The 13,443-nt window shown below is 43.4% G+C and overlaps 1 protein-coding gene across 4 annotated transcripts in view; it reads left to right on the forward strand.

Annotated features, from left to right (window-relative positions):
- The window catches only part of TESK2 (testis associated actin remodelling kinase 2), a 120,717-nt gene that overhangs the window by 46,708 nt on the left and 60,566 nt on the right, over positions 1–13,443 (forward strand). For 3 of the 4 annotated variants that reach the window (XM_008151206.3, XM_054720386.1, XM_054720387.1), the window contains exon 3: positions 6,478–6,599. The exons of the other annotated variant lie outside the window; for it this stretch is intronic. In XM_008151206.3, coding sequence (XP_008149428.2) covers positions 6,478–6,599 — 122 coding nt within the window. The remainder of the gene's footprint in view (positions 1–6,477; positions 6,600–13,443) is intronic. 4 annotated transcript variants of the gene reach the window in all.

A 13,443-nucleotide genomic window follows, 5' to 3' on the forward strand; every position in this document is an offset into this window, starting at 1 on the left:
CGATTAGGAGCCAGCAGTCCAGGATTGTGAGAGGGATGTCCGACTGCCGGTTGGGATCGGGCCTAAACCGGCAGTCGGACATATCCTGAGGGGTCCCGGATTGGAGAGGGTGCAGGCTGGGATGAGATCGTGCTTAAACCAGCAGTCAGACATCTCCTGAGGGGTCCTGGATTGGAGAGGATGCAGGCTGGGCTGAGGGGACAACCCCCCTCCCCCCCCATACAGGAATTTCATGCACTGGGCCTCTGGTATTAGAATAAAAGTGTAATAACTGACCAGACTTACTTATCTATCTATATAATAGAGGAATATGCAAATTAGCCGGGACACCATAATGTCATGACTTGAATAGCAGGGACCTGAAGCTGTTTGGTGCCTGGCTGGGGCAAGGGACCTCAGGTCGTGCCACCCCGCCCCGGCGCCCAGCTGGGAGACCTCAGGCCATGCCCCCCTGCCCTGGCGCTGGGCCAGGAGACCTCAGGCCATGCCCCCCTGCCCTGGCACTGGGCAAGGAGACCTCAGGCTATGCCCCCTGCCCGGTGGGGCTTGACGGGGGACCTGAGGCAGTGTCCCCCCCTACCCCAGTGCTGGGCTGGGGGACCTCAGACTGCGTCCCCCCTCCTGGAGGGGCTTGATGGTGGTGGGGCCGGCCGGGTCTGGGTCTCATCCAATGGGGGTGGGGCTGGTTGGGTCTGGGTCTCCTGCATTTTCAAAGCTTGTGCGGGTGGTGGGCAGGGACTTGACTCTAGGACCCGCAGCGTGCCCCAGACTCTGACAGGAGGGAGATTTTCATATACATTTTACTAATTTTCTTTCATCTCTGACACTTCTATTATAGAGAAAGGGCAAATAGCAATGTTAAAATATTTCCTCTAATTAACTCCCTTTTAATGTGCACGAATTTCATGCACCGGGCCACTAGTATGTTATAAGGAAAGAAGGGAAGTAAACTCAGTTGAAACAGGGATAGCATGCCAAGACAAATTACAGATTGACGAAGGAGAGGAAACAAGGAGGCATGATATATCTTTGCCACCTTTGTCAGTGCCTCTTTGTAAAATGTTCACTTAGTCTTGAATATATTATTGTTTCAATAGGGAAAAAGTTGGCAGAAGAGGCACACTGATAACTTTGTGGGTAGAGCAAAAATAAAATTTTTACTTATATTTGTTATTTTGAAACAAAAGCTAAATCACCATGAATATCAAAACTGTAAATGGCATGGCTGGCGTGGTTCCGTGGTTGAGTGTCGACCTATGAACCAAGAGGTTCACTTCCCAGGCAGGGCACATGCCTAGGTTGTGGGCTCAATCCCTAGTGTGGGGCGTGTGGGAGGCAGCTGATTAATGATTTTCTCTCCTTGCCCCCAATCATTGTTATACTCAAAACATTTCACCTGAGCCCTAGCTGGTTTGGCTTAGTGATAGAGCATCGACCTACAGACTGAAGGGTCACCGGTTCGATTCTGGTCAAGGGCACATGCCTGGGTTGCGGGCTCAATCCCCAGTAGGGGGCATGCAGAAGGCAGCCAATTGATGATTCTCTCTCATCATTAATGTTTCTATCTCTCTCCCCCTCTTCCTTCCTCTTTGAAATCAATAAAAAAAATATAAAAAAAAAACATTTCACCTGAAAACTTCCAAAACATCTTCAAAGTGAGATGGTACAGCCTCAGATGAAAACTGTTTTAAACTGTTTGCCTAATATTAATATTGCTATACCAGCTTACTGTATACTTATGTATACTCTGTGATTTCTTGACTGCAAGTCCTAAACCATTCATTTAATGCTTAACTTTATTATTACCTAGAGGCCCAGTGCACGAAATTCATGTATGGGTAGGGTTCCTAGGCCTGGCCAGCAATCAGGGCTGATCGGGGCCTTCCTTCCCCGGCTGCTGGCTGGGGTCTTCCTTCATTCTGTGCCACCCCCTGGTGGTCAGCGCATGTCGTTGCTTGTGGTCGATCTCCCGGTCGGTGGAACACCCCTCTCCTCCCCCACTTCCTTCTCCTCCAACCCTTCATATTTATGGTAAAATTCACACAACATAAAATTTAACATCTGAACTATTTTTTAAAATATATTTTTATTGATTTCAGAGAGAAAGGGAGAGGGAGAGAGAGGTAGAAACATCAATGAGGAGAGAGAATCATTGATTGGCTGCCTCCTGCCGACCCCCCATTGGGGATCGAGCTCACAACCTGGGCATGTGCCCTGACTGGGAATCGAACCATGACCTCCTGGTTTACAGGTCAATGCTCAAACACTGAACCACACTGGCTGGGCCTATCTTAATTGTTTTTAAGTTTACAATTCAGTTCACATTATTGTGCCACCAGTCTCCAGAACTCTTATTGCAAGGTTGAAACTCTTTACCCATTAAACAACTGCAAATTCCTCCCTTCCCCACAGCCCTTGGCAACAACCATTCTACATTCTGACTATATGAATTTGACTATCCTAGTACCTCATATAAGTGGAATATACAATATTTGTCTTTTGTAACTGGCTTATTTCACTTAGCATATTGCCAAAGTTCATCCATATTGTAGAATTTATTTCCTTTTTCAAGGCTGAATAATATTCCATTGTATGTATATACCATATTTTGTTTATCCACTCATCTGTTGATGGAAATTTAGGTTGCTTCTACCTTTTGACTGTTGTGAATAATGCTGCTATGAACATAGGTGTATAAATATTTTTGGGACCCTGCTTTTGATTCTTTTGTGTATACACCAGAGGTAAAATTGTTGGCTAATATGGCTATTCTATCTTTAATTTTTTGAGGTCTTACCTTTACTAGTATTTAAAAAGATATTTAAAGAGCCTGGCCAGCATGGCTCAGTGGTTGAATGTCGACCTATGAACCAGGAGGTCAGGGTTTGATTCCTGGTCAAGGCATATGCCTGGGTTGCAGGCTGCATCCCCAGTGTGGGGCGTGCTTTTTTTTTTTAACATTTTTAAAAAATCCTCACCCAAGGATATTTTTCCATTGATTTTTTAGAGTGGAAGAGAGAGGGAAAGACAGAGAGAAATATTGATGTGAAAGAAACACATTGATTGGTTGCCTCCTGCATGAGCCCCAACCAGGTTCCGGGCCGGGGAGGAGCCTGCAACCGAGGCACGTGCTATTGACCAGAATTGAACCTGGGACCCTTTGGTCGGTAGGCTGGAGCTCTGTCCACTGAGCCAAACCGGCTAGGGCTATTCTGCTCTTTAAAAAAAAAAAAATATATATATATATATACACACACACACACACACACACACACACACACACACACACACTAGTGGCCTGGTGCACGGATTCATGCATATTGAAAGGAAATTAATTAGAAGAAATATTTTAATATTATTATTCACCCTTTCTCTATAATGGAAGTGTCAGAGATGAAAGAAAATTAGTAAAATGTATATGAAAATAATATATAAGTTGATTAATAAATAAATAATAACATGATATAAGAACAACAAAGCATGATATAAAAACAACAAAAACATGATATCAAAACAATAAAAACATGATATAAAAATAAATTGATAAAAACATTGACTGATAAATTGATTAGACTTATTCTGATATCTCCCTGTATACCACATTAAGAGTAAAAACACTTTCAGAGTGCTTCACTAATTTCCCTTGTGATGAAGTATTTACAACTTTAACTTTAACATCACACACTCTTCGAATTCGAGAGAAAGCAACATATAACTGACCATGTTTCAAAACGGGTTCAAGTAGGAATATTCCTAGTCTGTCTAGAGTTTGTGCCTGTGATTTATTAATAGTCATCACAAATGCTGGCATCACAGGAAACTGTCTTCGAAGTAATTTAAATGGGAGGCCAGTGTCTGACAGGGACAAATCAATTCTTGGAATCAGAACAACCTCTCCTTCCACAGATCCTGTTAATACTTCAGCTTTAATTATGTTAGGTTGCAATCTTTTGATAATAAATCTAGTACCATTACAAAGACCCCATTTACTACTAAGATTTCTCAGTAGCATGATGATTGCACCTACTTTCAATTTTAATTTATGACAAGGCATTCCTGAAGGAGTAATACTATTAAGAAATTTGATGGGAAAATTTTCCTTTTTGGCATCAGGCATCACCTGTTGAATCGATGGAATCATCACTCAGATGGTATGTTGTGCCAATAATTGGTCTTCAGACATATTCTGTTGACAACATCGCTTTCTTTCAGCTTGAGAATGTCAACAAAAACAACCAAATTCATGATTGACAATGACAGCTTGAAACACACGTGTGCGATTGGTGCCAGTGAGAGCTTTATATGTATTGCACATGCTCAAGTCAATGTTTATTTTTATTTAAAAAAATTTTTTTTATTGATTTCAGAGAGGAAGGGAGAGGGAGAGAAATAGTAACATCAATGATGAAAATCATTGGTAGGCTGACTCCTGCATGCCCCCTACTGGGGATCGAGCCCACAACCCAGGCATGTGCCCTTGACTGGGAATCAAACTTGGGACCCTTCAGTCTGCAGGTGGATGCTCTATGCACTGAGTCAAACTAGTGAGGGTTCAACGTTTATTTTTAAATTGCTGGTGTACGTCATATGTACTGGCTCGTCGGTTGCTTGGACGGTCGGTCAGATGGACGGTTGGTCACGTAGCCATATGTATATGGGGATGGAGCCTGAAACCCAGGCATGTGCCCTGGCTGGGATCGAACCATGACCTCCTGGTTCATAGATGGATGCTCAACCACTGAGCACACCAGTCAGGCACTCTATTCTATTCTTAAAAAAAAAATTATCCAAATATATGAATCCTTTGAGATTTCTTTAAAGCCCCATGAAGTTTTTCCTTAAGTGCTCATTTCATCAACATCTATATAGATACCTCTGTGCTATATCCAAGAATATGTTTTCATTAAATTTAGAGAGAGAGGAAGGGGAGGTGAGAGAGACAGAGAGAAAGAAAGAGAAACATCAATCAGTTGCCTCCCATACGTTCCCTGACCTGGGATCAAACCTGCAACCTTTTTGGTGTATAAAATGGATGATGCTCCAACCAACTGAGCCACCTGGCCAGAGCCTATATTTGATTCTTTATTCTCTTTCTTATCTGATTAGCCATGTAGCTTATTGCTTGTCATTTTCTAGATGATAAAATTGAGAAAAATTTGACCAAAACATATACTACTTTTCTGTTTCCATTCTCCCCCCAACCTGTGCCACCAAAAAAGAAAAAGAAAGAAAAGCACTCTTTGCCCTACCACCCACCCCAAATAAATAAATGGATAAATAAATGATTTATTGGCCCTTAGAAATTATATTAGAAGTACAATTTAACTGTTGTTGCTGTTGTTTTCACTATGCCCTTATGATGTGACAGGCCTTCTAGGCACTGTAAGACAAGAATGAATATAATATACTTCCCAGTCTCAAGATGCTTTATAGCCTAGTGAGGAGATATGTAAACTTATAGACAGAACTGTATGATGACTGGAATCCTGGTGTTATGAATGTTGTCCTGAGGTAGTATAAATAATTTCCAGAGAGAGTAAAGGAAGGCTTCAGTAAGGATGGGATATTTGCGTATAGCTTGAAAGATAAATAAAATTTGAGGAGCTAGAAGAAAGGAGAAGAATATTTGATGCAGATGAAAGACAAAATACAATGAGTTATGAACATGTTCATCATCTTGTCCACTTGTTTAAGGAAGTAGGGTTCTTTCTGATTAGTTTGAAACGCAGGTTGTTTATCCCTGAATTTCACACATTGTTTTAATATCAGACTTTCTTAAAAGCAGACATTTTGTTAAAAACTCAGTGTTAGTTTTCAGATGATGGGGGGGTAAAAAGAAGAGTGACTTTCAGAATGGAGAGCTCTTATCAAAACACAGATGTCTTCTGTAAATAGAGTTGGAAAAATACTGTCAGTGTGTTCTTTGTATATGAATGTCTCATTTAACTTATCCATGCAGGATCTGAAAAGGAAAGCTAGTTCTCTTTTATCAATCACGAGGTACATGACAACAGAATCATTGATGCACTAGGAAGAGAGTTGAGTTCCAAATCTTCCTAAGTGATCTAGAAGAGAGGAGAGACAGCCAGTGTTCTAAGTTTTTCTGATTAGGGTTCTTATGGTTCTTAGTATTTTCCTTCTTCCTCCCCCTTCTTCTGTCTGGCCACATCGTTCCTTTGAATTCTACCATAAGCTGTGATGTCTGTCCTATAGTAATTGATATGCTAAACTTCTGGGCTATTGTCATTTCAAGGAATTTCTTTGGAACAATTTTGGTCTTGGATGGAATAAATTCATCTTCATCAATGGACATGAGACCCTAATGTAATCATAGAGTTTACAGAAAAACATCCCCTACAAAGTCTATTTTATCTAGAATGGCACTAAAACACATTGGCATGTTCTACATGTGGAGATTTTGACCTCATATATTTCTGCCGTCCTTGAGCCTCTTTCTTGTTCTATTTTATTTTCCAGGTGCGCCATCGAGCTTCTGGTCAGGTGATGGCTCTTAAGATGAACACATTGAGTAGTAACCGGGCAAACATGCTGAAGGAAATCCAGCTTATGAATAGACTCTCCCACCCCAACATCCTTAGGTAATGGCTTTTTTTTTTTTCCTTCCTAGGGGTCAGTGAAAAAGTCAAAACATTATTGGAAGCTTGTTAGAATAGCATTAACAGCTAAAAAAAAGGATTCAAGATTTCTTGCTGAGTCTGTCTTGCTGGGGTTTAGCTGTTGTGTAGGTCTTTTTCTACCTATTGAGACTTAATTTTTCTGGTAGTTAACTGCATTTACTAAAGCAACTTCATCTGTCTCTCAAATTGCTTTACTCTTAGTAGCAGCTCATTAGAACAGTTGTTTCTTACTGCTGAATTAGTAATTTATCAAAGAAAAAGTGATTTTGTTTTTTTATTATAATTATTTTAAAATATATTTTTATTGATTTCAGAGAGTAAGGGAGAGGAAGAGAGAGAGAAACATCAGTGATGGGAGAGAATCATTGATTGGCTATCTCCTGCACGTCTCCTACTGGGGATCAAGCCTGCAACCCAGGCACGTGCCCTTGACCAGAATCGATCCCAGGACCCTATAGTCCGCAAGTTGACGCTCTATCCACTGAGTCAAACCAACTAGGACATAACAGAAAAAAAGATTTTAGTCTTTATACAGTTATTTAATTTTCTTAATTGCTTTATGAGGAGTTGTAATTAAATCAGTGAATGAAAATAAAAATTAATTTATGCCCCAGACTGTATACCCATAACTTTTAGCATTCACTTAAAGTGACATAGTTTACCTTTTTAAAGGAGAATTTTTTATAATAGGGTTATATAATTATCACTTTCTGATAACCACTATCTGAATCTTCCTTACTCTGATTATCTTGACTATTTTTAGTGAGGTGAGTATATTTCCAAACTAGCCAGTTTTGCTCAGTGGGTAGAGTATTAGCCTGCAGACTAAGGAGTCATGGGTTCGATTCCAGTCAAGGGTGCATGCCTGGGTTGCAGGCTCGATCCTGCCGATCAATGATTCTCTCTCATCATTGATGTTTCTCTCTCTCCCTCTCCCTTCTTTTCTGAAATCAATCCTACCTAATAATAGAGTAATATGCAAATTGACTGTACCTTCGCTACACCCACCAGCCACGCCCACCAGGAAACCGTCACAGGGACTTTTGGGTGCGGCGGAGCCCAAGGCCGGGAAAGCCTCGGGCACCAGCGGGAAGCCTGCATGGATCGCAGGCAACGACCAGGGGGTTGGCTCCTACGATCTGTAGCAGGGACGCTGGGTGCGGCCGAGCCCAAGGCGGGGAAAGCCTCGGGCAGAGGCTTTCCCAGCCTTGGACACCAGCGGGTTGCCTGCCTATGATCCGTAGCGGGGACGCTGGGTGCAGCCAAGCCCAAGCCTCGGGCGGAGGCTTTCCCGGCCTTGAGCACCAGTGGGGAGCCTGCACAGATAGCAGGCAACCACCGGGGGTCGGCTCCTACGATCCTTAGCAGGGATGCTGGGGTGCAGCAGAGCCCAAGGCCGCCGCCCGGGCCAAGCCCTGACCCTGAAAGAAGGCAGAAGGCAGTGGCCACAGCCAAGGCCTGGGTCCCCGGTGCCGGCAGAAAACTGGTGCAGGCAGCCAGGTGAATGAAGGTCTATTGCACGAATCTTCGTGCAAATGGGCTGCTAGTAAAGATATATATATAAAAACTATGGGGGAGGAAGAAACTTTTCTTGCTCTGCCAGTGTTCCTCAGTGGTTAAGCGTTGACCTATGAACCAGGTCAAGGTTTGATTCCTGGTCAGGCCACATGCTGGGGTTGCAGGAGGCTCGGTCCCCAGTGTGGGGCATACAGGAAGGAGTCGATCAATGATTCTATTTTCTCTCATTTATGTTCTCTCTCCCCCCTCTCTGAAATCAATAAAAATATATATTTTTAAAAAAGAGAAACTTTTCTTTACCTTCCCAGGTTTTTTTGGCTGGTTTAATAATTAAATCTACATGAGAGATTAACAAGAGAAAATAATTAAATTTAATTACATACATACTCATGGGAACTCCACATACATGAGAGAGTCAAAGGTCCTCACATACATGAGAGGTTTAAAGACAGACAAGGAAAATGATATAAATATGACATTTTGAGTTAAGGATGAGATAAGCACTGGTTGGGGCTTCAGAAATTCATTGCAGCCCTAATTGGTTTGGCTCAGTGGATAGAGTGTCGGCCTTTGGACTCAATGGTCCCAGGTTGGATTCCAGTCAAGGGCATGTACCTTGGTTGCGGGCACATATCCAGGAGGGGGTGTGCAGGAGGCAGCTGATTGATGTTTCTGATCGATGTTTCTAACTCTCTATCCCTCTCCCTTCTTCTCTGTAAAAAAAATCAATAAAATATATATAAAAAAAATTAAAAAAAGGAAATTCATTGCAGGGGCATAAGAAGAACAGATATTCAGTAATTAGTAGTTTGTCCTGCCATATCCTATCTAATAAAAGAATAATATACAGATTGATCATCACTGCAACACACAATATAGCTGCCCCCATGTGGTCAAAGATCCTGCCCCCATGTGGACACAAGATGGCCACTACAAGATGGCCAGCAGGGGAGGGCAGTTGGGAGGCACCCGGCCTGCAAGGGAGGGCAGTTGAGAGGGATCAGTCTTGCAAGGGAGGGCAGTTGGAGGTGATCAACCCTGTAGGAGAGGGCAGTTAGGGGTGACCAGGCCGGCAGAGGAGGGCAGTTGGAGGTGATCACCCCTGCAGGAGAGGGCAGTTAGGGGTGACCAGGCTGGCAGAGGAGGGAAGTTGGGGGCAAACAGGCTGGCAGGGGAGCAGTTAAGCATCAACCAGGCTGGCAGCGGAGTGGTTAGGGGGTGATCAGGCTGGCAGGCAGAAGCGGTTAGGGGCAATCAGAAAGGCAGGCAGGCAAGCAGTTGGGAGCCAGCAGTCCTGGATTGTGAGAGGGATGTCCGACTGCCCGTTTAGGCCCGATCCTACCAGGAGTCCCAGATTGGAGAGGGTACAGGCTGGGCTGAGGGACAACCACCTGCCATGCACGAATTTCGTTCACCGGGCTTCTAGTAGATAGATAAAAAAGAGTTATCTCTGATAATCTCTTATTATGAGCAAGGCCCCTAATTAAAATTCTAGTTAATTAAAGATGTCAGGGGCAGAAGTTTCTCCTGAGCCTGCAGGGTCTAAATTGTCTTTAGCTCAAAATAATCTGCATACCAAGCGATTATGTGTTGGCTAAGGGCTCTGACTCTGAGGCCTGGACTCTTATCATGCTTCTCTTAGAAGAATTGAGGATTTGGTAGGATAGTATTGGTAGATAAAGGTGCAAAGGTAGAATTAGGCCAAATTATTCAGAAGTATTTTGCATAAAGCCAAGATTATATTTTATGCTCTGTGTATTAGAGTCAGAACGAGGACTAGCATGACAGAGGGTGACTGATGGCAAACTCAAAATGGTTGTTTAGGGTTGAGGAGACTAGTGGCCAAGAGATCAATTAGGGGGCCTCTTCAATATTTGAAAGTGAGATTTGATGTTCCGCTTAGGAATTTTAAAACTGATCATACTTTTCATCTTGCTTAAAAATAATATTTTTATGGTTTTTGCTACTATTATACATCACAGCAAAACTTAAAAATATAATTGTTATGCCCTGGCCAGTGTTGCTCAGTGGTTAGAGCTTTGGCCTGCCCAACGAAGGGTTGAGGGTTTGAATCCTGGGGGCAAGTACCTGGGTTGTAGGTTCAATCCTTGGCCTGGTCGGGGTGGCTAGTGGGAGGCAACCAATCAATGTGTCTTTCTCACATCAGTGTTTCTCTCTTCTCTCTCTCTCTCTCTCTCTCTCTCTCTCTCTCTCTTCCTCCCCTCCCCCAAACCCCTCCTTCCACTCTCTCTAAAAATCAATAGAAAAAATATCCTCGGGTTGGATTAACAAACAACTATATATCCTATATAATAAAAGGGTAATATACAAATTGACCAAATGGCAGAACAATCAGTAGCTATGATGTGCACTGACCACCAGGGGTCAGACACTCAATGCAGGAGCTGCCCCCTGGTGGTCAGTGCTCTCCCACAGCTGTCGAACGCAGCAGTGGTGGCGGGAGCCTCTTCTGCCTCCACGGCAGTGCTAAGGATATCTGACTGCTGGCTTAGGCCTGCTCCCCGCATCACAGTCCAGACATCCCCTGAGGGCTCCTGGACTGTGAGAGGGCGCAGGCTGGGCTGAGGGGACCCCCGCCCCCTCTCCGCCAGTGCACAAATCTCGTGCACCGGGCCTCTTAGTATATATATAAACTAGAGGCTCAGCACACAAAATCGTGTGGGTAGGGTCCCTAGGGCCTAGCCTCCTGCGATCAGGGCCATCTTCTGCCTGTTTGCCAGTCCCCAGGCCGAACACCGCCTCCGCCATCAGGCTGTCAGGCCGTTGGGATCACCAGCTCATCCCCAGCTGCTTGGGGGCTCATGCCCGGCTGCTTGGGGGCTCATGCCTGTGGGAAAGCAGGCACCGTTGACTTCACCTCCATGCATGTGTGCTGGGCTGGTCGCTGATGAAACGCGCTACTGGCTCAGGGCCGCTCACGTGAGTGGCGCCGCCGCTGTCACTGGGGCTTGAGGTGCTGACGGAAGCTGCAGGGCATACCCGCAACCTACCTGGCCCTGTGTGAGTGCCTCGAGTGGGCAGCACATTCCATCAGTGGCTGGCCCAGTGCATGTGCATTCTGAGGTGAAGTAGCCGGCACTTGCTTTCCCGCAGGCCTGAGCCACTGAGCAGCCAGGGATGAGCTTTTGATCCCAATAGCCTGACAGCCAGCCTGGTCCTCCTGCCACCCACCCCAATTCCCCCTGTTCACCATCGCTGATCCATCGGAGCCTGCGAACTGGGGGCAGGGACTAGGAGGTCAGCCGTTAAGCCCGCTCGCCAGTCCCCAGTCCTGCCCTGCTCCACTTACGGGTCAGGGGGCAGGGACCAAGAGGTGCTCAATGCACCTCATGGTGACCAGTCCTTTGGTCATCATGATCATCACGGACAATGGAAGTAGTATAGTATAATGATTAGAAATAAAGCCTCTAGCCCTAGCTGGTGTGGCTCGGTTTGAGGATCATTCCGTGCACCCAAAGGGTCTTGGGTTCAATTCCTTGTTAGGGCATATGCCCAGGTTGTGGGTTCCATCCCTTTCCCTTTCCTTTCCCTTCCCCTCCCACTCCCCCTCAAAAAAATATATATCCTTGGGTAGGAAATAATAAAAAAAAAAAGTTAAAAAAGAAATGAAGGCTTTAGATTCTAGATCAAACTGCCTGGATTCAAATCCTGGATTTGGGAAAAATTACTCAACCTCTTGGATTCTTGGTTTTTCTATCTGTAAAATGAGGGTTATGACAGTAAATACCTCATACAGTTGTTATCAAGCATTCATTGAATTAGCACATATAGTACCTGGCATGTGTTAAGTGCCTAGTAAGCATTAGTTATTATAATTAGCTTATTTTCCTGTGGCTAGTTCTTTAAGGCCTAATGAAGCCTACCTGTCTTTTATCATTCATTCACTCACCCAACATTAGTTGTGTGTCTACTGCTGTTTTGAATACATTCAAGGGTTTTCTGCTAGAGGAATGCTGTTGAATAGAACTTTCTGCAGTTATGGAAATATTTTTTATAATGCTGTCCAATAAGCTACATATAGCTAATGAGCATTGAAATGTGGCAGGAGTGAACAGGCACTAAATTTTTTATTTTATTTAAATCACCACATGAAGTTTTGTGCAGTGGCAGTATGGTAGCCAATGAGCTTTATCCGAGACGCGATTATTGCTAATTGGGGAAAAAAATTACTACATGAATCTAGTGGCTACTGTATTGGACAATACTGGGTTAGAGTACATCTACATCTTTGCTCTTGTTTCGCTAAATGTATATGTGTTCCAGTCTAGAACCATGGTGGTGTAATGAGACCAATGATACTATTACTATTCTGATGTCTCCTTGATCTACTTTCTTAGCCTATCCTTTTTTGGTTCCATTGCTCAAAAATGACACACCCTCTCTTTTAACTTACAGGAAGTTATATTCTTGTTCTCAGCTAAGTTTTCTAATATAAAAACTAGTGTTAACTCTGTCTTGATCTTCACAATAAGCCAACAAATGAGGTAATGCATATAAAGCCTACAGATCTGTGGTATAGTGAGTATATTAAACATGAAAATTATTATAATTAATAATTTATGTTTTTGAGTCTCCACTTTCATTGAGTATTTTGAACATGATGAAAGGAGATTCTCCTACCAATGCTAAAGCAAGCAGAGACCTCTTGGCTTTTGTTACCCAGAGGAGTACTATAGCAGTGGAAACATTTATTATACTTCCCTAGGATATTTTTAAAATTTATTTTAAAATTCTTTATTGTTTAAAGTATTACATATAGTATTACATATGTCTCCTTTCCCCCCATTTTTCCCCAGCCACCCCCACCCCCCAGCACAACCCCTTACCCTCCTAGTATCTGTGTCCATCGGTTATGCTTATATGCATGTGTACAAGTCCTTTGGTTGATCTCTTACCACCCCCGCCCTCACCTTCCCACTGAAGTTTGGCAGTCTGTTTGATGCTTTTCTGTCTCTGTATCTATTTTTGTTCATCAGTTTATGTTGTTCATTATATTTCACAAATGAGTGAGATCATGTGATATTGATCTTTCTCTAACTGGCTTATTTCATTTAGCATAATGTTCTCCAGGCCCATCCATGCTGTTGCGAATGGTAAGAGTTCTTTCTTTTTTACAGCAGCGTAGTATTCCCTTGTGTAGATGTACCACAGTTTTCTAATCCACTCATCTGCTGATGGGCACTTAGGCTGTTTCCAAATCTTAGCTATTGTAAACTGTGCTGCTATGAGCATAGGGGTGCATATGTCCTTTCTGTTAGGTGTTTCT

This window comes from Eptesicus fuscus, chromosome 9, assembly GCF_027574615.1.
Source record: "Eptesicus fuscus isolate TK198812 chromosome 9, DD_ASM_mEF_20220401, whole genome shotgun sequence".
Taxonomy (NCBI): domain Eukaryota; kingdom Metazoa; phylum Chordata; class Mammalia; order Chiroptera; family Vespertilionidae; genus Eptesicus; species Eptesicus fuscus.